Raw genomic sequence first — 23,961 nt, 5'->3', positions numbered from 1 at the left:
AACAGTCACAACAAAAACAAATGAGTATAACCAGTACATACATCAGCAGTGTAAAACCATAATAAACTCTACATATGGCTGCAGTGTTGCTTAACTCAATCTCATTCATGTTGGGTTTCTGCTTTTAAATTTGGGCTGAAAGTAAAGGTAAAGGTACCCCTGCCCGTACGGGCCAGTCTTGACAGACTCTGGGGTTGTGCGCCCATCTCACTCAAGAGGCCAGGGGCCAGCGCTGTCCGAAGACACTTCCGGGTCACGTGGCCAGCGTGACATCGCTGCTCTGGCGAGCCAGAGCCGCACACGGAAACGGCGTTTACCTTCCCGCTGGTAAGCGGTCCCTATTTATCTACTTGCACCTGGAGGTGTTTTCGAACTGCTAGGTTGGCAGGCGCTGGGACCGAGCAGCGGGAGCGCACCCCGCTGCAGGGATTCGAACTGCCGACCTTTCGATCGGCAAGTCCTAGGCGCTGAGGCTTTAACCCACAGCGCCACCTGCGTCCCATCGGGCTGAAAGTACTTGTAGGGTAATATTACAGTTTGCTCAAGCAGGGGTGGAGAATAGAGGGCTGTGTGTGTGTGTGTGTGTGTGTGTGTGTGTGTGTGTGTGTGTAAACTGGCCTACTGTACAATTTTTTTTATTAAACAAATAAATGCTAATATGATCAAGGAAATGGAATAACTCCCCTACCAGGAAAGGATGGTCAATTGGGATATTCTTAGTTTAGATGAAAGGAGAGTACGAGGGGACATGATAGAAGTTTATAAAATTATACATGGCATGGAGAATGCACCACAGCTATGGAGAACAGAGAGGCTGCAACTGGTGCGAACTGACCTGGAGCAGCACCCCTGAGGCCAATCCTAAAGTCCAGGCACGTTCACATGGAAGCAGGGCATCCTATGCCTCTCATGGAGATAGTGGGTAGAGTTTTTCTCCTTCCCTCATAACACTACAACTTCATGGACATCCCATGAAGCTGAACGTTGGAAGATTCCAGACAGATAAAACAAGGCACTTCTTCATGTGCAATGGAATTTGCTCCCCAAAAGAGGCAGTGATGGCCACCAACTTGAATGGCTTTTTTAAAAGGATTATATAAATTCAGGAAGGACAAGGCTATTGTCCATGATGCCTATGTTCTGCCTCCTCTGCCAGAGGCAGTTTACCCCTGGATGCCAGCTTCTGGAAATAGCAGGTGGGCAGAGTGCTCTTCCACTTATGCATATTTCCCAAGTCCCCTGGGAAAAAATGAGACATCCCAGGATCTTAGCGGCTGTCTTGGGTGCCACAATCTCATGCTCTCTTGCACGACACTCTCACCCTTTAAAAAGTGCTTTGTTAGAACCACGATCTTGTGTGGTGCCGAAAGCACAAATGGGCGTTTGTGGGTGCTGTGCAAGTTCTTGCCCCCCAAAAGCAGTTTTGGGGGGCAGGAGCAAGGTGCATGTCTACATGACTCACCCCGGAGTGCGTCCCAGAAGAAGCAAGTCTTGGTTTCTCATTGGAAAAAGTTGGAATGTATGCTTTTGTCCTGTTTGTGGGCGTTCCACAGGAATCTGGCTGCTCATTGTGAGAGTAGGGTGTTGGATTACATGGGCCACTGGGATGATCCAGCAAGCTGTTCCTTTAAAAAGTCCTTTGAAATTTACATTCCTTGTCTAATTAAAATATACTTTTGCCTCTCGCACTGCCCACCATTGGCACTTGACTCCAGTAATGTTGCCCAGAAGGGAATGTGGTCTTCAGGCTGAAGAATGTTGCCCACTCCTGCCTTAAGACCTGAAGTTCTTCCTCAATGCAGTCTGAGAAGCAGGGAACTGAATTCTATCCCATTCTAACCACATATGGGACATATGAGAATTGAAAAAACACCACCACAAAAATAAGGAATTTGATGTACAGTGGTACCTCGGGTTACATATGCTTCGGGTTACAGTCGCTTCAGGTTACAGACTCTGCTAACCCAGAAATAGTACCTTGGGTTAAGCACTTTGCTTCAGGATGAGAACAGAAATCATGTGGCAGCAGCGGGAGGCTCCATTACTAAAGTAGTGCTTCAGGTTAAGAGCAGTTTTAGGTTAAGAACGGACCTCCGGAACAAATTAAGTTCTTAACCCGAGGTACCACTGTATGTCCACATCAGAACCACATCAGAATCAAACACATGGTTACAAAGAATAGCAATTCCTTTTCCAGTAATGCCCTTGGCACAAGCACTTTTGACAAGATGCAAGTTTGTGCCTTTTGTTGTCTCTAGGTTCACCCCCTGTTTCATGATACAGAAAAGGCAGGAGAAAAATTGGGGCAACCTCCAATTGCAATTCTAAAAATTTGCTCTCTGAAGCAGCTCTTGCCCTTGTTGTTGAACAGGCTTTCTATTAACAATTTTCATGGAGTATTTGGAAGTGTTTGATCACATATGATATTTCCAGGCAAGAAGCCTCAGATCTAAGTACAGTGATGGTGTGACAGGAGTTCTAAGGCTCCGTAATTTAGATTTGATTTCACCAGAGTTAGGGTCCAGCTAGAAATCAAAAGTTTTGCTTTTCAGAAAACCTCAAAGCTGACTTCTTTCATTCTACAAATCTGAGCCTGCAGCAGAATATCAGATGGAATAAGTGGGTCCTTTGCAAGACTAGCTAGACAACAGCAAAATACCTAAGAAAGATGGTTCCCTAAACGTTTGCTCAGCTCAAAACATCAAGCAAAAAGACACAAATGTAGGTAGTGGTGTTGGTTCATTAGGGGAGGGGCGAATCCTAAAATCTACAGGATTGTAATATCTTTATTAGATCAACCAAGAGCTTTCAATTTATTCAGAGTTCTTCATCAGACTAGCTGTTCAGCAAAATTGGGGAGAGAGAAAAAACAGAGCACAATCTATACCTCAAAAGTCTGCAGGTGGATTGCAGAAGGCTTGCAGACAAGCTTCAAGAGCAATCCAGGTCTTCAGGTGTTTGTGAGGTGGGGAGAGGGATAGGGAATCTGTGCCCCTCCAGACATTGATGGACATTTCCCATCAGTTCTTATTTCCCATCATACCTGACCACTGGCTATGCTGGCTTCAGCAGATGGGAATCTGGAGAGCCACAGTTCCTCTGTCCCTGGTTTGGCAACTCTAGAAAAAGTCGTATTTCAGAAAAGAAATAAAACAAAAATTTTGCATGCATCTGCACAACCTACCTACGACACTTCATCATACCAAGAAATGAGAGCGAGTGTTTAGTTACCTACTGTAGAGGAAAGGTCAAGCAGAGGATGGGATTGTCCAATAGCAAAAACACCACTCCATCCCCAGTGGAGGAAGCAACACCGGCCAACACAGTGTTCATGCTGTGTTGATGTGTGGCATCCCTGAGGCACTTGCAAAGGTAATTCATAACTACCCCAAAGGGGGGGAAATGCACCATCTGGAATTGCTATGCTTCGGAGGAGAGAAAAAAATGTTTTGAGCAGATCTGGAGTGAAATGTGGAGTAAATTCAAGGGAAGACAGATCATCTCAGGGAATCCCAAAGTGAAAATTATTATAATCTGTTGCTGCATTTTACGGAAGCACAAAAAGATAAAGGCACAACAGATCATTTTGGAAAGGTGGAAGTAAATCTAAAAGGGGACCCTTCAAACACATCTAATATATAATCTTAAAGTTACAGTAGTTGGAAGTGGAACAGGACCTGGCTGAGGTATTCCAGACCAGGAGGCAAACCGGCAGGAGGCTGGGCTTGTTTCCAGACAGCGGTAGTTTCTGAAGTCTTTGTTTGAGCTGGAGGCTCTGGAGAACCGGGAAGAGGATCTTGCATTGGTTTCTGAATTTGGCCTGAAATAGCTGCATGAAAACATTATAAAAGTTTTTAATGAAAATAGGTCCTAGTTTGGTCAACAACAACAGCCTGATTGAGACCACCTACATCATGTGAGACTCACATCCACTGATCACACACCCTCTGTGACATCTTCAATGCCCTTCTGTTCAGTTCACCTCACGCCACATTGTAGCTTTGTTGCTGAAAAGTCTGAAGCAGGGAGCATGGTCAATAGCACAGGCTGGTCCATTAGAGGGAAAGGGGCACTGCTCCGCAAACCTCAGCCAACCCCCAACTGCCTGCCTTCTTACTTACATCCACTCCAGGATGTACAGCAGTCAACTTCCTTCTCCTTAGTCTCACTGTTGCCCTCGTTGAACTTAGCAAGGAAGAGGATGGGGACAAAACCAAAAATTATTTGACTCTGCCTGTCATTTGCTCTTGCTCCATCTGCCTTTGGCCTCTCTGCCTTCTGCCCTACTAGTCAAAGGCGGGCAAAGAATCCTGTGAATCCCAGCGTTCCCTGGGAAAAGGCATTGCATACCCTCCAACATTTCTCTGATGAAAATAGGGATGTCCTATTCCATCATCATCATCAACAACAACCTATTTATACTTCACCCATCTGGCTGGGTTTCCCCACGCACTCTGGGCAGCTTCCAACATATATAAAAAACATAACAAAGCATTAAACATTTTAAAAATTCCCTATACAGGGCTGCCTTCAACCAGTGGCGTGGGAAGGGAGGTGTGGTGGGTGCAGGCAGCCCTGGGTGTAATCACTGAGGAGGGTGACAAAATGCCAAAAATGTGTTTTTGAAAAAATAACTCCTGCACCCACCACATGCCCCTTCCTATGCCACTGCAGAAGCACTCTCCTCTTGAGTGATTTCCAGAAACCAGAAGTATTGCTGCCTCCAACTTTGTAGGCAGAGCACAGCCTTTAAGGCTAGTAGCCTTTGACAGCTCTCTCCTCCATGAATCTGCCTAATCCAGAGGTGTAGCTAGGTGAGGCAGGGGGCACTGGGTGTGACATCATGGGGCCTGCAGCATGCCTGAGCCACATGTCTCTCCTGAGGGGGAGGCGGCGGGCGGACTGCCTGCAAGCTCCGCACTGCTTTTTCAAACAGCCTTGGCTTGCCCTGCCCCCATGGGTGATTCGCTCCTCCCCCAGCTGCAGGGCACTCACGCTGCCCCGAACACCCGAGCAGCTAGCTACGCCACTGCCTTTGGCTCGAGGGTTGGATAACTCCATACCTTCTAACATTTCTCCCATGGAAATAGGGATGTCCTGAGGAAAAGCGGGACATTCCAGGGTCAAATCAGAAACCAGGATAGCTTCTTTAAATCTGGGACTGCCCATGGAAAATAGGGACACTGGGTGGGTCTGGCGTTTACCACTATGAGGACTGTAGCTCTTTGATGGAAATAGGGGTTTCCTAACAACTCTCAGACCCTTACCTTGCTACAGTTCCCAGAATTCTTTAGGGGCAGTCATCAAAGTGGTATGATACTGTTTTAACTGTATAGTGCAGATGGTGCTGAATACAACCTGCATACCCTGTAAAGGATCTTTATCTTTGCCAGCCCTGCTTCATTCTATTTTCACGGCTTGACCAACTCTCTTCTATCTCCTTTCATGTCAGAGGAAGCTTCATCTCTGCCTTCTCTGATCATGCTCAGCTCGCTTTTTAGAGACGGAAGGTAGCCCATCTGAAGAAACCTTGTGTGACAATGATGTGTCTTTTACAATTTGGACATAAACCACCAAGTTACAGTTTTCGGCTGTTGTGGGTTTAGAAGAGGCCCCTTTGCGTTATTTTCCATTGTGAGCATGCCTGTTTCATCGTGTAATTGTATTTTGATCTTAATTTATCATTGCAGCCACAGCTTTCCTTCAAAAGCTCGAGACCCCAGGAAGAAGGAGGAATCCCTTTGAATTTCTATCTGGCTTTTGAAAAATGCATAACCGAGGCATAAATATTTCATATGCTCTCCTGCATCATTTTACCTCACAGAATCCTGTCGTTGGCCAAACTTGTGTTTCCTGAAATGCCGTGAAGTTTTATTGGCCAAGTACAGGTGTCATTTTTAAAGAAGGGGCTGGTGGGGGAAAGTGAAGTCTGCCCTGTCACTCAGACTTAAGCTAGAGAAAATCAAGCAGCAGGTGCACTAAATATTCGTGGAAATCTAAGGCAATTTGAGGAGTGGTATACATTATTCTGTGCATCTGCAAAGGTGGTACATGAAGGGATCCCTATTCCAGTAGTTTTCCACACACTTATCTATGCTGTAGATAAAGCATATAAATTGCAATATTTCAAACCACTGGCTGCTGATTAGATGTAGATTTATGCTTTATGTTCCTTTTCTTTTGGGATACTTTGCTCCAAATGATTTTGCTAACTCCATTAAACACCATTCTACTCCTTATCATTTAAACAGAATGTTACATTTTGCACAGTGTTTTCCTCTTGTCTTCACAATAACAATGCATTCCCCCCTCCCACTTTACAGATGGGACAACTGACTTTTTCTACTGCATCAGAAGGTACCTACATTCACACACCCCAAGATATGCACCTACTTAATTGTATGTGACAAGAAGTGCCATAAAAATTAGCCAGAAATTAAAACTATCCATATTAAAATAGCATTTCATGTATAATTTTTTGGCGTGTGATCTTGTTAGTACTTCCAGAGAACCCTCGTGCCAAATTTTTTAACACCTGTGCTATTTGAAGAGACGGGCTGGTAGATGTGAGAGAAGAATTTGACTTCATTTTTAAGTATAACATTTCATTTTTATTCTTTTTAAAGGGAAACGGTTTGAAAGGATTTCCAGTTGCTGGCAATTTTCACCTTTAATGAGGAGTTAGCTGTCTCAAACTAAAGGGAAGACATGGCACGAACTAGCCCCTTCAGTCTGATTGCACTCAATTGTCCTTCAGACGCTTGTTAGTGGGGATTTTGTCAACCATGTTTCAAATGATCAGTACTTGCTGACGCAATAATTCTCTGGTGAAGTGTGCTTGAAGGATGTGAAACTTTGAATGGAAGCACGACCTTTCTATGTTCCCTATTGTTTAATCAATAGCATGTATGCAAAAGCAGACAGGTGCCGGTGTAAGGATACAACCAACATCGCACATCTGTGAAGAAATGCATGCTGAAGTTTATATATTATAGCTGACATTCAATTTTATTCCGCCTCAGTTGCAGCATAGTCAGAGCAGAAATTACCACTCCTTGGAGTTGTCACTTTCCCATTTAATCAGGTGGCTGATTGCTATATACCATTAGGGGTGGGTTTCTTTTTTATTTCTCCCCCCTTTTTTTAGTAAACATCCTTTTATGGGTTATATATAATCACTTACCTTGAGAGGCCATGAAGCTGCCTGATTCACTTCTTCAAAGGAAGCCAGGTTAAAAGAAAAGGCTTTTCTTGTTGCAGCAAGGGAGGGGGGAAAGCACAGCATGCACAAACTTCAGAAGGTGTCTGTCTACTTCATGTCAGGTTACAAAAGAACGGCAAAGAAACACATCGCCTTTCTCGTATTTCTGATCACTGCATTTTATGGGTATGGACAACAGGGGGAGATGATGCTTGCAATCAAGATACACACACACACGAGCAAGAAAAATAAACAGAGGACATAAAGAAATTAAATTGGCCGGTTCTGTACTTTTATTCGCCTGGAATTCAAACCAACCTTTTGATTCCGTATGTTGTTTGTTTTTAGATCTCAGTAGTCTACCTCCAGAAGGAGCATCAGCAAAAGAAGCATGGTTGGTGACTTGATGTCTACCCAAAGCTAAACACAATGTTTTCAATAGTACAGAAGCATGTGGCACATATGTGCAAGATGGGAGGTTTCATCCTCCTGTCATCCTTTACGGAATGAAATTGTTTTCCAAGGTAAAAATGCCCTGCACACTGGAATTCAAGAAACTGCTATGGAAATGGCATTTAAGTATGGAGATCTGGCTTCACAATAGAGACCAAATCAAAAAGCTAATGGTAGCTCTAAAAGCATTGGGAGAGAGTAACCTTGAGTTGTGCCAGCTCGTATTTCTAACTCAAGTGACCAAGTTGCCATGGAGATTGTATCGTATCTATGTGTGAATCACACAGGCATGATTCACAACTGTTAAGTGACCACAAAAAGGGCAACGCAGGAAAAGGCTGTCATGTAATACCTGGCAGACTGAAAGCCACAGTAATTATCATTCATAGTTATCTATCCTCATATCTCTTTGTACCTTTAGCTCCCTCTCAGGGTCATTATATCTAAACTGAAGTCCCATTGCAGATGATAAGGCAAGCTCATATTGCTCTCCCCTCTTCCCGTTTATTCATAAAATAGTATGGAATTCATCTTTCTCTCATTTGCACTCAAAAGTCCAGTGCATAATTTATTTAACCTACTGAACTCATTGGCACAAGATGCCCGCTAGCTTAGGATAACAGAATGGCACATTCCTTTTTATTATTATTCACCATTCTAAGAAACAAACAAACAAACAAACAAACAAACAAAATCAGTGCAGTTTTGAAATGTTCATGCTACCATCGTGATTCAAAATGGCACCCAGTTGTGTCCCAATATAGATTAAAACTTGCTCCTTGATATCAGGAAGTACTGTGCAAAATATGGTTACGATATCTTTAGAGGTTTGCACAGCAAACAGAAGCTTCCCAAAATATTCAGCATTTCTGAATGGCCTCCATGTGATAAAAATGATGTGTAGACCAACCTGCAGCTGCCCTCCAGACAGTAGCAGCTGGTGGGGTGGTCTGGGCAGAGGCAGGGAGGTAAAGGTCCCCTGGATGGTTAAGACCTGTCAAAGGCAACTATGAGGTTGCAGCGCTCATCTCGCTTTCAGGGTTGAGGGAGCCAGCGTTTGTCCACGGAGAGCTTTCTGGATCATGTGGTCAGCATGATTAAACTGCTTCTGGCACTATGGAACACTTTAACAGAAACCAGAGTGCATAGAAATGCCCTTTACCTTCAGACTGCAGCGGTACCTATTTATATACTTGCACTGGCATGGTTTCAAACTACTAGGTTGGCAGGAGCAGGGACAGAGCAATGGGAGCTCACCCCGTCATGGGGATTCGAGGACTCTGTTGCTGACCCACTCCAAGATGTTTCAATATCATTTAACTGAAGCCTTAGTAATGGAAGATTAGCTAGAAACAGCCTTTCAGATGCTGTTGGATTGCAACCTCCATCACCCTTGACCATTGGCCACGCTGGCTGAGACAGAGCTGTTCAACCATGGAGCAGACTCCCTTGGTAAGTGGTGAACTCTCTTTCGTTTGAGGCTTTTATCAGATGGCCATCTGTCAGTGATTATTTAGTTGTGATTCCTACATTGCAAGGGGCTGGACTAGGTGACCCTTGGGGTCCCTTTCAACTCTACACTTCTATGATTTATTGGAGTAAGAGAGCTAGAATGTATACTGCAGATCAGGAAGGATATCAGCACATCTCAGATGGTGTCATTGTAGTTATGCAGCTGAGTTAAGGAAGTTGTATAAAGCAAGAGGTGTTTTTTTTTTTTAAAAAAAATGGAAGTTCTTTATGAAGAAAATTCTCAAATGAGGAAAATGCCCCAGAACTTCACTTCCTGCACAACGCAATGCCATCCATGGAATACACTCACGGTGACTTTGATAAAGTGGCTTCATCAAACAAGAAGTTGTATATGAACTTGTATAGGCTTAACAAAAACACCCAGTTCAAAATCCGACCTTAGTTTCATTACTATAATTCAAGGAACATCAGTAAGTTTGGTAAGCTTTGTTGCTAAGGCCTTTCAGCTATCAAACCATTCAGCACTGACACAGAATACTTATATCTACAAAATTTGCAGTTCAAACATGTTTTACTAATGGAGTGATTTGCTCTTGAAGTGTCAATATGATTTGTTATCATTTGTGGCTAATGTTCATTTGATTGTTTGGAAACTTGGTTTCTTTTTTTCCAGCAAAAAATAATAATGTAAAAATGAAAGCCAGCATGGAAATGAGTAATAAGAATTTAGCTTTTGCATATTTTTGCATTATTTTAGTAAGCAAAATTTGAAGCACCGGGTGCTCATTCTTTCCTACAAAATGTGCTTATTTTCTTCCTTAATGCTCACATTACCACCATACTAGGCTTGATCCTAAAAGGGACAGGGGTGGCGTTGTGGGTTAAACCACCAAGCCTAGAGCTTGCCGATCAGAAGGTCGGCAGTTCAAATCCCTGTGACAGGGTGAGCTCCCGTTGCTAGGTTCCTGCTCCTGCCAACCTAGCAGTTTGAAAGAATGTCAAAGTGCAAGTAGATAAATAGGCACCGCTCCAGCGGGAAGGTAAGCGGCATTTCCATGCACTGTTCTGGTTCACCAGAAGCGGTTTAGTCATGCTGGCCACATGACCCAGAAGCTGTACGCCGGCTCCCTCGGCCAATAAAGCAAGATGAGCGCCGCAACCCCAGAGTTGTCCGCGACTGGACCTAACGGTTAGGGGTCCCTTTATCTTTAGGCTTGATCCTGAAAAAGCAGCAGAGGATGTGGAAGCCAAGCAATATCCAAGTGGCAGATTTCTATGCATCTGTGACTGATCACTAGGTTCTACCTTTGTGCTCATGGTTGTATTAATAGGAAAAGATTCCAGGTCCCATAATGGGACTCTGTTAATGATAAAGCATGCTGTTTGTCATGTGAGCAAGAACACAGGAAGTACAATGGGAAGAACATCTGCTATGCATGTAGCTGCAACATCATGGGAAGGATGTTTTAGTACCCCACCCTTTGCCCTTGGAAGCCTTATAAGAAGCTACTGAGGGCGAGAGACTGTGAGCAACATTGTTGGAGGGGTGTTTCTAGGATTAAGGTGAAACTGTGAAGCTCCCTTGTAATTTTTGTCATTGGATGGTGCATGTTATACTTACAGTATGGAAATGTGGGCTTTATGCTATTATATTTTGGTATTGCTGTTATTCTGAAATTGTATAGTGTTTGAAATGCATCTGTGTTTCTTTGTTATAAGCCACTTTGAACATGATTTTTTTTTTGGTGGGAAAGTGACATACAAAAAATGAATGAATGAATGAATGAATGAATGAATGAAGTGACCATTGCTCAATTGAAGAGCATACAGAAGGTCCCATATTTAACCCCTGGCATCTTCAGGTAGAGCCAGAGATTGTAGGTTCAGCTTTGTGGGTTTAAGACCCACATTGGGCAAAAGATTCCTGCATTGCAGGAGGTTGGACTAGATGATCCTTGTTGTCCCTTCCAACTCTACACTTCTATAATTCTGTGATTCAGGTAGCAGGTGATGGGAAAGATCTATGACTGAAGTCCCAGAGAGCTGCTGTCAATTAGACAAGGGCTGGGTCAACAAATTATCTGACTATCTACAAGGCAGTTTTCTGGGTATGTTCCCACATAGTTCTGCACAGGATACACAATTCATTTATGGAATTCACTCGGGGAGAAAGGTTATTATGGCTATGAGATTAATATCCTTTCTAAACACAAAGGTAGCCAGCATCACAGAGGACAGAGCAGACAAGGGCTATCTGGCATGGTAGTTAAATGGAATGGCTGTTGTCAGGGAACTGCCATCGGAGCCATGAGGAGAGGTAAGGCTCCCCAATGATGCCGGAGAGGGAACTAGCAAGGAGAGAGGGAGAGCTTCCACTGGGGAAGGAAATCAAGGTGACACCAGGAAGAAAGGGGAGGCTGAGAGTAATTCAGAGGGAAGGCTCCGAGACTCTTCCAGTGAGATCAGCGGGGAGAGCAAGGGCCTCCGCTTGGCACGCCTACTCTGCGCAGAAAGCTTCCGTGCAGAGAAGCTAGGCGGAGACTTGGAGTCAAAGAATTTTTATGTTGGAAGAAGTTCAGGAAACGCCCACTGACAGATTCTGCCAGGGACTGAGACAGCCAAGTTGTAAGGGCTGTCAAGCCAGGGAAAGGTTTAGCCATACAACCATCTTGGAGCAGTTTGTGGCTTACGCACAAGCAACCCCAATTCCCATTACAGCTGTGTTCAAAGAAAGACATGTTTGGAACAAGAAAAGGCTATTGCCATCATGCCTTGCTTGTGGACTTTCCAGAGCAATCAGGATTGGTAGCATTGGAGACAAAATATTTGGCTAAATAGGACTTTGGTGAATCAGATAGGCCTTTGGATTGACCAGACTGGAAATCCTTGGCTGCCCTGTGTAAGAACCTTTTCCTTTTCCTCAGGTCTTTCTCATGGTCATCAAAGAATGCCACATCTCTTTTTATCTCCTGCTGGTTTTCCCCCATGCTCCTTATAAACAGTAGAAACAGCATGAGATTAATACATAGCACATAGTCCTCCATACTGGAACAATGTGCACAGGATGTTTATCCGCTAAAGCAAATTCTGTTATTACAGTAAGGGCAGTTTGGTCAATTTGTACTTGCACACACAAAATAATATAACTAATTTCTATACACTTTGTTACCCTAGTAGTTAATTGCATTGATTTTGATGAATGACAAGCCAAACATTGCTGGTGTGTGTGTTGCAGTTTATTATTATTATTATTATTATTATTATTATTATTATTAATAATAATAATAATAATAATAATCCTTTGATAATTATTAACAATAATAAACAGGGGAAATACTTTAAATCATAATATTCTGCAAGAAAATATGACTTGGTATAAAATTACAATATTTCTTCTATTTAAAAAGCCCCCCTCAAAACCTACTTGAATTTTCTTTTGTGGAAGATAATTATTTTTATTGACAATAATGTCAGTTTCCCCAGAATTTATTTTTATAGTCATGCCAAATATTATCATATTTAGTAAGCTAGAACTAGTGACTTGCCATTGTTCATGAAACTGATTACAGACGGATCAGTTATTTTGTTATTTGATTAATTTAAATGGTCTGGACCATTCAAATAACAGTGTCCCTCTGAAATCTGTGGCATATAACAGAACCGTGCACTTAGTTATTTTGTAAATCATGAAGATGATATGCTGGGGAAAATACCTAAGGCAAAAACAATCCAAGAAGCTCTGTGTGATGACAATAATGATGCAGCTTTCAAGGGCAACAGCTACCTCTAGAGAGAGGGCAGGTCAAAAATGACACAAACTTCACAGATGGGAACAATGCCTCAGATCTTAGTGAACTGATGGGAGGAGTTTGCTCCTTGGTGCCTGGGATGCAGGGCTTCTGGATGAACCTCTCTGCCACAGGCATGAATGTTGGCAAGAGGAAATGCTGTTGGCCTGGACCATGGATGGGGAACCTCTGGCCCACAGGCTAAACTTGGCCTGCTAGGCCTCCCAATTTGGCCCATGAGGCCATTTTGGGGAAGCCACACCACCCATCCTCCTAATGGAAGCTTTTTTTTAGATCACCATTTCTGTTTTGTAAGAATCATAGGGCCAGATTCAGCTAACACATGGGGTTAGTGCAAGGATTCTTGCTAGTGCTGTGGTGCTTTGTTTCCTAATGTGCCCCCTGCACCCCCACAGTTCTGCTCTGGAGGGCTGGGAGAACTCCAGAATGGCATGCATAGGGAGGAGAAGGGAGTTTGTTCCATCTGGCAAGCAGAAACGCTTGCATTGGTGGGGCAACTGTATTAGTCTGACATTTCATTCCACCCATAGTTTGCTGTCATGTCCAAACTTGGCAAACTGGGGTTTGTTCAGACCAGTTAACAAAGCTTTGCTGTCAGTTCACAATTTGCCTTGCCAATGAACAAGGGTAAAGCTGAAAACTGAGAGGAGTATCTGTTTAGAAAATGTATAATCTTATGCTTGGGAGAGGACCTCCCCAGTTCTTCCTTCCCCCTAACAACTCTGCTTTAGAGTGCCATCAATTCCTACGTCATATCAGCAAGAAATGCTCCAATCCCCAGCTTCCATTCATATCGATCTGCAGGCCTAGCAACCAACACCCCACTTACCCTGCTTCACAAGGCCTGATCATGAATGTTTTGGGCATGCAGACGTGAACATCAGTGAGCCCAACCACTATCTGGAAACAAAACTATTTGGCTTTTCAGGACACGGGGGAAGAAGGAATGCATCCACTAATATTTGAGTCAAGCAAATAAAGATATAAGATCAGCTCAAGAGGCATCACCTACCCATATGCCACATTATAGTCATCTCATTTTAAAGGCTTCTCTGCTGCTGAAAATGCAGAGTACGAACTGAATCTAAGAATCAACATGCAAGTTGGAAGCTTCTTTCTTTTATTCCTAGAGATCTTAAACAACCTCCCCTCCCTCTGCATCTAATCCTCGCCTTTCTGTCAAAAACATCAATGTACCAAAAACGTGACATTTGCTTTTGTGACTCACCTTGAATTTTGGTTTGTCTGATGTGTCTTGCTACAGCTGGTAGCCACACAGTAACTCCACTGATGTGAGCCTGTTTGCAGAGATACTGCAGTTAGCCCAGTAATAGCTAAAGATGCGGCACCGCTATGCTGACTCTCCTTCAGCTGCATTTCAACTACACAAGTCACACACACTGCTTGTGCAGCAAGTCCTGGGTAGTTCATCACGGGGAGAAAAAGTCTGCCTTGCTCTTCTTCGGCACTGAAATCAGGAGTTTTTGCAAAACATAAAGCAGAAAATCTTTAAAATAACAATTAACAGTTTATTGCAAATTTTCTCAGTAGCTAATTCACTATTTATGTTAGCAATTAACTGAAATGAAGAACTAGGTCATGACGATAATTTAACCATAGATTTCAAATGGCAAGGCAGGAAAAAGAGAGAGCGAGAGCAAATGTTTAAATCCTATATCCTATAGTAATGAGTTTTAGATAAGGGAAACTTTTTGCAAGCTTTGTTTTCCATCTTCTGTAATGGCCTGGGAGGGTTGCAAACTGAAAATGGCTTTGCGTGCTGAGGTCCCCAAAACATCCCTAACCCAATAACTCACACATCACACATAATTTTTGTTTAAGGTTTTTTTTTTTTTAAATAATTTTTATTAAGGTTTTCCAAATTAAAACAAATAAAATCCAATTCATAAACTTTTTCCAATATCCAGGACTTCCCCTCCCCACCCCCTCTTGTGTTCCAAATCTTCCAAAAAAGCAATAATATTCAACAAATTCTTATTCCCAAAATACACTCATCATCAATAACTCAATTTATCCAAATTTCCATCCCCTAAGGTCGACCTATTCCCTTCCACGAGTTCCCCCCTTTCAAATATAGTACAGATGAAAATAGAATAAAAACAAACAATAATTTTACAACCTTTGGATTCCAAATTTCCCTCCCCTCTTTCCCTGTTGCGTTCCTCCTATCCCTCCACTTCTAATGTCTTCCTGATGAACCCACATTTCACTAAACCCACATCCCTCTGGTTCTTTACCGGTCTTTTTTTTTTTTTTTTAAATTACAGATGTCCAATCATAGAAGGAGTCTATCAAAGGGGGCCCATTTCTTCTATCCAGATTTTTATATCCAGGAGTATAAACTCCAATTTTATATCCATAAGCTTGTCAAATCTGGATATCCCAAATGTTCCCACTCCAGTTCTGTCCAGTTCTTGTTGTTTCCTTGTTCTTGTCAATCACTCTCCTCCTTTTTACTTCCCTGTTCCCTCACAGAAATGTTCTTTTTCCAAAGGCTTCTAGTGTCTCTACAGAGGCTTGTTATTCAGGAGCAAAACATTACATCATGTTCCTTTCATTTTTCAACAGATTAATCCATTGTTTCCAGTAAAGTGTAGGCCTCTGTAGACAAAATAATGTTCCATTTCTGCAGTTTCCCAGGAGATTAAAAGTTCTATCCAACTGTTCAAGTTTCCCATCGAAAACACATGCAATGTCCCTCAGCTCCTCTAGGTGGATTACAATAACAAAGTTCCCTTCCAGATCACATCCGCCAGTCCAAATAACTTATAAATCCTTATTTGAAACAATTTATCTCCAATTTATAACAAATGTAACCGGCAAAGTCCTCATAACAAAGTCTCAATTTCATTCTTCCGTTTTGACAGCTCTTTGACAGCTGTCAAAACCTCCGTTATTCTTCTCCAGGCATTTTCACGAATCGCTCCAGGGATTCCGGGGGGGTTGCTTTTTAATACGAATTCCACTTTTCTCCTCCAGCTCAATCTTATAAATTTCCCTCGCGAAGTTGCTAGTTCGGCAAGATAAGGTTCCTCTCGATCTTAGTTATCCAGTCCTTTGTTTTGGCTCTTCTACAATTTGGGGGGGGGCTGACTTCCTTTTTTCCACCTCCCCCGTTCGCTCCAAATTCTAAAAATTTATCCCTCTTTTTAGTCCATATTCCAATTACTCACGGGTTCTTCTTTTGGGTCCAAATTTTCAATAGAAGAAGTCAGCGCTCTCCGCCGGATGGCATGCGGCTGCGCTCGGCAGGGATAGCAGAGGACTCAAAGCACCACGCTCCTCCCCGGCACCCGATCCGTAGCCTTTAAAAAGGCTCCTTCACGAATCGAGAGGGCGCTGACGGTGCCAGCCGAGTCTCCATGTCCACGGCCTCCGTGGCCGTGGTTTTTAAGGGTCCCCGCATCGCCGGTGCGGTAGGACCCAGCCCCTGCCGAGCAGGCTCCCTCCGGAGCTCGGAGGGAGCCCGCCATTCGGCGATGGCGCCGACCCGGAATTCCTACCAGGCCCCCGCACCAAGGCGAACGACCCCATGACAGGCATAGCAAGGTCAAGCGAAGCCCTATCAAGGGAGGGCGGGCGGGTGATCCGGTGTCCACAGCGAAAGAGAAAGGAACAAGCTGTGGACCCAGAATAAATAACCTCTGATCCCACCCCTAAATTGGCAACATCCAAATTAGCCCAGTAATAACAGCTAACCAATCAAACCCAATTCCCTTGCAACAGCCTGGCTGCTAACTAAGGATGTTTTCCTGGCCCCATCCGCAACACGTGCTCTCTCTTACTGAGAACACGCTTTGCGTGCTGAGGTCCCCAAAACATCCCTAACCCAATAACTCACACATCACACATAATTTTTGTTTAAGGTTTTTGGCATAATTTTGGCCACAACTTTATTATCATACAAAATTGTGAGTGGTTGCGTAGGCATTGGTTATGACTAGCTATCCCCCCCGCCTTGGGGGATAGCACTGACTCCCGGATTCCAGCGTGAGTCAGTGTGGAGGAACAAGACCAGGGCAACCGGGGCTGAGACACAGACCCTTCAGTTCCTCCCCGCTTGCTCCTTGGGGTCTTACGCGGCCCGCACCCGATTCCAGGGGTTTGGACAAGGGGATGGTAAGCCCCAGAATTCCTTTAACGGAATTCCCAAGCAGCAGCAGCATTGGAGGGGTAGGCACAGCCAATCCATACCCCTCCACCAACCAAATTAACCAATGCCTAACCGCCACCCGAGCCCTTACGCTCGCCGCCAACCACTCACAGACCAAACCACACCCTCAACTTGGACACCACTGCCTCCAACCAAACATCATTTCCGACCATGGAAAGATGCACCCCATCATCTCTGTATAAGGCAGCATCCTTAAAGGAAATAAGAGGGTGAGGAATCACCATTCCGCCCAAGCACACCACCAACTTGCCCACCGCGGAATTAATCCGCTTCCTAACCTTCTCGGTGAACGCTGTGCCGGGACCACCACGCCAAATGCGGCGTTGAAGCAGCTGGGACCAAATCAAAGTGGTACTAGGCACCAGGGCCGCCAGATCCCTTAAGTCCTGCAAAATAGCCATACGCAGCGCATAGCAGGAGGAGGAAACCAAATCATTCTCCCCAAGCTGCACCACAATTGCCGAAGGAGGGCCGAGCCGGAGGACACGCCTTTGCACAAGTGGTAAGAACTCCCTCCATCGCATTCCCCTTCTGCAAATCCAGGACACCTGCACGTGCTGTGGAAGGCCCAGACCGTCTCCCAATCCAGCCTGACGAGCTCTGTCAGCGGCCCAATGCACGATACTGTGTCCCACTATCCAGATGTGGATAGTTTTCAGACCTAAAATTAAAAGAAATAGTACACAAACCACATTATTTCCGCACATAAGCTTTGAATGCAGCCGATCTCCACCGTCCCAAGTCTTTTATCCTCCTAGCCGATAAACCCCAATGTGCCGCTGTCGTTGCAGCGCCAATCCGAAAAGAGTGAGGGGCAAACTTCGATGCATCAAGTCCACAGGCTGCCACGGCCTTTCGCAACACCTTGGTGAACTGATGCCGTACCAATGGGCGCCCATCTTCATGAATAAACAGGGGCCCCTCACCCACAGGCCGCAAGGCCAGATATTTCCCAAGATCCTTTACCGGACAAGGGCCACCTTCCCCCGTCACCGGGAGCCTGATAACGGCTCCCCTCCCCAGCTGATCCGTCTTTGAATTTCTGATATTAACTTGTAGCTCAGATGGCGACATGCTCACATCTTGTAATAACAAGCCCCTGGAACTACCGTCCCGCTTAGGTTCAAGGACCACTTCCCCGACTCTCAGGGCCCCAAAGAAGGCTAATGAGAAGGCTGCAGAGAATAAACGAGCCTCAAACGTAGACCAACAGACGCTACGCAATTTCTTGTGCATCTGTGTCAGCAACTCAAATGTGATAGGCTGTCTGGAAACAGGCCTAGAAGGGGTGAGTGGCCCCCAACCCTCTAAAGCTTTGCGCACCACGAACTTCCCACACGGATCCTTGTTAAAATATGCCCTGCTAAAAAAGGAAATCGCTGCCGAATGCAGACGCAGCGTCCTGGCCGCTCGGCGCATCTGGAAAAGATGTGCCAAGTACCTGAGCACCTGAGAGGTGGAATGGGGGGCAGTAACCTCCCCAGCGACCTCCTGCCCATTGAATAATAAGAAGTCTGCCCAGGCCTTTTTATAGGACCGCAAAGTAGATGGGGCAACAGATGCAGCTACTCCCTGTAAAACTAAGTGCTGCCAAGGTTCCAGAGATGATCCGGGAAAATCTCCGGACGGTCTCGAGCCCGTGGCGCCAGGGACCTGAATCGCTCCATCTGAAAATGGGACAGAGCATCAGCAATCTCGTTAGATATGCCCAGTACAAAACGTGCAGAAAATACAATATTATGACGCAAACAATGCAAGACAAAAACCCGTAACAGGGCAGATACCCTAGGTGATCGCGAAGACTGCTTGGCGAGTATATTCACCACCGCCTGGTTATCGGACCAAAAACAAACTCGATGGTCCTTGAAATGCTGAACCCACAGGTGCACGGCCACTACAATGGGAAAAAACTCAAGAAAAGTTAAGTCCCGGGTAATAGCTTCCCCACACCAACCAGGAGGCCAGCGTTCAGCGCACCACCTACCGTCCCAGAACAGACCAAAACCAAGGGAACCCGCTGCATCAGAGTGCACCTGGAAATCATTATGAAGGTTCAAAGTGTCCTGCCACAAGGACACCCCATTGAATCCCTCAAGGAACTCCAACCAGATGTGCAAGTCATCCCGCACCTGACTAGACAGGCGCACCCTATGCTGAGGGGCCTGCAAACCAGACGTAAGTCTGGCCAAACGGGAGCAAAACGGTCGCCCAGGGGCGACCACCCTACACGCAAAATTCAAATGGCCCAGCAGTGACTGCAGCTGCCGTAAAGTGACCTTCTTTAATGGCAGCAATTCTTCAATGACCTTTTTTAAATTAAAAATCTTATCTGCAGGCAAACAGGAGGTTTGTGTCACAGTATCCAACCAAATACCTAAATAGGACAATTGCGTAGAGGGACCTTCAGTCTTCTCTGCCGCCAGCGGAACACCTAGCTCTTCCAGTAAAGAAGCAAAGGTCTGTAACAACTTAACGCAGTCCCCCGTATCATACTCTGAGGCTACCAAAAAATCATCCAAATAATGAGTGACTCCGCCCAGACCAGTTTTATTACGCAGGGCCCACTCCAAAAAAGTACTAAAACGCTCAAAAGCTGCACAGGCCACAGAACAACCCATGGGCATGGCCTTGTCAAAGTAAAACCCTCCTTCGAACTGAAAACCAAGCAACCAAAAATCCTCAGGGTGGATCGGAAGCAGCCGGAATGCCGACTCAATGTCGCATTTGGCCAATAGGGCACCAGGCCCAAACCTCCGAATCATCTTGATCGCGTGATCAAGAGAAGCATATTTCACCGAGCAAAGCTCCGGGGGAATCACGTCATTTACTGACGTGCCTCTAGGATGAGAAAGATTATGAATGAGGCGGAATTCCCCAGGGGCTTTTTTAGGGACTATACCCAAGGGTGAAACATGGAAGTTAGGAAAAGGAGGAACAGAAAAGGGGCCAGCCATGCGATGCAAGGCCAGTTCCTTTTGAATTTTCTTACGCGCCACCTCTGGCATATCTTTGACGGATTTCTGGTTAACTAGGTTACCAGCTATAGGAGTTGAAGCCACAGGGATCCTGAAACCCAAAGAAAAACCATCGCGCAAATAAGCTGCTGATACTCTATCAGGGTATATATCCAACAAGGATAACAACGGCTGTAACCTTACCGGGGTGTAAGCCAGGGAAGATAGGGCACTACTTGCCTGCTCCCGCGGCTGGCACCTGGGGAGCGGCTTTTGGGGACTGCTGAGAGCCCCCTCCTTTACGAAAAGGGCGCCGCCCCCCGGCACACACGGATGCCGAATGGTTTCCTGAGCACTTCTCGCATAGGTGAGAGAACCTACAGGATAGGCGTTGGCAAACACTCTTATTAAAGTCCCAACAGAACAACTTGCGACCTGTTCTTTGCGGGAGGACCTTGAGCTTCTGCGAGTCAAGGACCTTTTTGTCAATACGAGGGGCCACGTAAGTGGACCAAACATCTAGGTCCTTCCGATCCCAACGGGCTGTGGGGATCTTGGCTGCTCTACGTCTAAAATTCTGATCGTATGCCAACGCAGCGGCCTCTCCCGCCATCGTGAAGGCCGAACGAACTATGGACAGGTAAACCCATAAATGCAAAGATCTCCGAGGATAAGCCGCGGAAACCACACCTGCAAAAACTTGAAAACTATCCAGCCAGCGTTCGAAATTCCTATCCGCCTTCGCTACGAACGCTCGCCTCTTAGATGGCGAAGGGCCTCTATCCGAAGGCTCCAAACCATCAGGCGGGGGGGGGGGGCCAAACTAAAAATATCAATGTAGCGACCATCCAGTATCCGAGACCGCACTTTAGAGGACAAGTGAGCACCCTGGCCGAGTTAGTGGAAACTCTTACATCAGGCACCAAGACCCCATCTTGACATTCTAGGACCGCACCATACCTAGCTCTATGGGAATTCGCCCTCCGTTCCCAAACCCACTTCGGGAGGCCTGAGGATTCACCAAATCCCCAATAAAGCTTAAGGGGAGCCTCCTCGTCACCACTAGAACTCTGGGACGAAGTACCTGAAGAAGAGGACGAGGTATCTCTTCGTCTCCTCTTGGCTCTCCTTCTGGAGCCCCTCTTGCGGCGACGGTGCCCACCCGACGATGTCCTTGGAGGTACAGGAAGGTTGTCTTCCACTGAAGACTCCGATACATCGCCTGGTTGCACTAGATCTGGAATTGACTGAAAAGACACTACTTGTGAATTAGCTGGCGCCGAACCACCCGCTACGGAAGACTGCGCAGGTGTACCCCGCGCAGCCCGGCTCCGGAGTGATTCTCTCCTCCTGGCCCCGACCCTGGTTCGATCCCGCCCTCTTGCCATAGCAACCTGCGACACAGGTAAGACCGGGGGGCGCGCTGATAGCGCGTCAGGTAAGAAAACCCCAGGTAACGATGCTTCTCTCTCGTCTTCGCTAGATGACGCCGGCGGGGACGAGGCGGCCAGAGGAGGAACCATCCTAGCAGTAGAGGACGAAGGGGTCGAGCGACGATGCATCAGATCACCCATCTCAGCCTCCACCCTAGCCAGGGCTACCGGGTCACCGGCCAAACTAGAAACCATAGATTGGATACGTTGCAGTGACTGGCCAGGAGCCGGGGAACGTAAGGCCTGAGACGGGCCTTTTATGGGCCGCTTTGCAGAGAGGGCAGGACCAGCCTTCTTTGTAGCTTTCTTAGGGGCCATGCCTACAGCTGGCGTAAAAGCAAGGGTAAAAGGAACAAATTTACTCTGAAAATAAAATTAAATAAAATTAACGAGAATCAAATATACTGTACTGAATAGCGAGAATAATAGAAATCAAAGCAAAATTAAGAAAGAAAAGAAAAGTGAATGACCAGCCTGCAAGCCGACCAACAGCCACTAACTGCAGTAGTTGTCAATAAAATATAAGGGCTGTAATAGCCGCAACACCAATAGCAAGAAGCAATCCTATAGACTTGCAATACCAAAGCGGCCACTAGAGGCCTCCACCTAGGGTGAAACCCTAGATGCTGGAAAACACCCTGTAATTACAAGGTCTGGCCGCAAGAGGGCGCCAAACAAATGATAGACGCAAGCAAAATGGCGCTCCCGCCAAGTTGCATAAAATGGAGGATAAAGCCACCAAAGGCCCAAGCCAGGCTTAAGCGCCACCCAAGGCCGCCAGCGCCGACGGGGAGGCCCAACAGGGCGCGACAAGGGGCTCCAGGGCCCGCACGGCCCCCCAGCGACTCCCGGGGCTCGGGTAGGCAGGGGGGAGGGTACGGCTGCCGATGGCCCCCCCCAACCCCAGCCCAGCGGCCTGCGGCAGAGCCGGCGCCCGGAGGCAAATGAGAAGGTAAGCAACCCGGCCGCGCCGCACCCAGCCGGGCCGCCCAGCTAAGGGACGGACCCGGCGCAGAAGAGCCGGTCCCGCTCACTCGCGAGGGGGGGAGGAGGAGGGAAGGCCACCCCCGCGGCCAGCCACGCCGCCGCGCCGCGTCCCGCGACCCACCCCACGGCCGGACCACGGCCCGATGACACGCTAGCCGATGTCGGGCCGAGCCGAGCCGTGGGCCTACGGACCCGCCGGCTCACGCGGGGGGGGGCGACGAACCAAGCAGCCGGAAGGGGGGGCAGACGCAACCGGGCCGCACCCTACCACCGGGTGGACCCGACACCCTGCGCCGCCGCCTCGAAAGAAGGAAAAAACGGGGGGGCAGCCGCGGATATAAACGGCCCCAAGCTGGGCCGAGCTAGGCCGGCAGCAGCGCCGACAAAGGGGTCTGACTTACACTGCCTTCCAGGCCCACCCCAAGCCCGCAAGGGGCGAAACCACCAGGCCTGGTCCAAAAAGGTTCGGCCAAGGACCGGGCCTCAAACCACCCGGGGCGGGAGGCCCTGCCCCCCCCAGGAACGGCAGGGATCGGTTAGCACGACAGGGTAAGAGACAGTAATAAAGAGGGGTAAATTACCGCAAGGAAATACAAATTAAAATACTAATGAGAGAGGGAGGAAAAGAGAAAGAGGGGTATACAACCCAATCCTCTCGCAGCTTCAACCAGTGCTGACGATCCGGTGTCCACAGCGAAAGAGAAAGGAACAAGCTGTGGACCCAGAATAAATAACCTCTGATCCCACCCCTAAATTGGCAACATCCAAATTAGCCCAGTAATAACAGCTAACCAATCAAACCCAATTCCCTTGCAACAGCCTGGCTGCTAACTAAGGATGTTTTCCTGGCCCCATCCGCAACACGTGCTCTCTCTTGCTGAGAACACGCTTTGTCAGAGCTTCTAGAGTTTCCAGGGCAATTTATCAATTGTCCATTTACTTTTATTCCACACAGAATACCCAGCAAATCAGACCTGGCGCCAGGGGTTGGAATGATCAGGAATGGAATGGTCAATGACTCAAGCCCTGAGTGAGGTCACAAACCTAGGTCACCTGAGCTTGTCAGCAATACTTTCCCTGGAGGATGGGCAGCTGTGAACACAAGAAGGCCAAAGACCCATTTTCTCCAGAATCTTGTTCTTACAGTGGCAAACCAGATGCCTATGGGATGCCTGCAAACAGGATCTGAGTACAACAACACTCTCCTCACTTGTTATTCTCAGCAACTTGTATTCAGAGGGATGCCACCTCTGATGCTGAAGGAAAGACATAGTCATCGTGGCTAGTAAACATTGATAGACTTTTCCTCCATGTGGTTGTGTGGTTGATACACACTCTTTTACTTTCCTTTGGGGCGCTAAACTAGTGTCACTCCGGAGCGACTCCATAGGCATTGTGGGAATATTAAAATGGTGGGTGACACGGGTAGCACTGGTTGTCTAGACAAGTCTTTTTT

The 23,961-nt window shown here is 46.4% G+C and overlaps 1 protein-coding gene across 3 annotated transcripts in view; it reads right to left on the bottom strand.

The window, feature by feature from the left end:
• Nucleotides 1-23,479, bottom strand: part of PLSCR5 (phospholipid scramblase family member 5) — a 29,384-nt gene extending 5,905 nt beyond the window's left edge. The window contains exons 1-4 of one of the 3 annotated variants that reach the window (XM_081912248.1): nucleotides 23,446-23,479; nucleotides 14,165-14,404; nucleotides 7,184-7,215; nucleotides 3,678-3,829 (exon numbers count right to left, since the gene is read on the bottom strand). In XM_081912248.1, coding sequence (XP_081768374.1) covers nucleotides 3,678-3,829; nucleotides 7,184-7,215; nucleotides 14,165-14,367 — 387 coding nt within the window. In that variant the 5' untranslated portion in view covers nucleotides 14,368-14,404; nucleotides 23,446-23,479. Of the gene's footprint in view, nucleotides 1-3,677; nucleotides 3,830-7,183; nucleotides 7,251-7,519; nucleotides 7,609-14,164; nucleotides 14,405-23,445 lie in introns of those variants that run through there. The other 2 variants (XM_081912249.1, XM_081912250.1) reach the window with 2 other exon arrangements.
• Between the last annotated feature and the right edge of the window lie 482 nt (nucleotides 23,480-23,961).

This window comes from Podarcis melisellensis, assembly GCF_964234715.1.
Source record: "Podarcis melisellensis genome assembly, chromosome: 5".
NCBI classification, from domain to species: domain Eukaryota; kingdom Metazoa; phylum Chordata; class Lepidosauria; order Squamata; family Lacertidae; genus Podarcis; species Podarcis melisellensis.
Note: the sequence above shows the minus strand (reverse complement) of the source record. Positions and strands in the feature narration are given on the sequence as shown.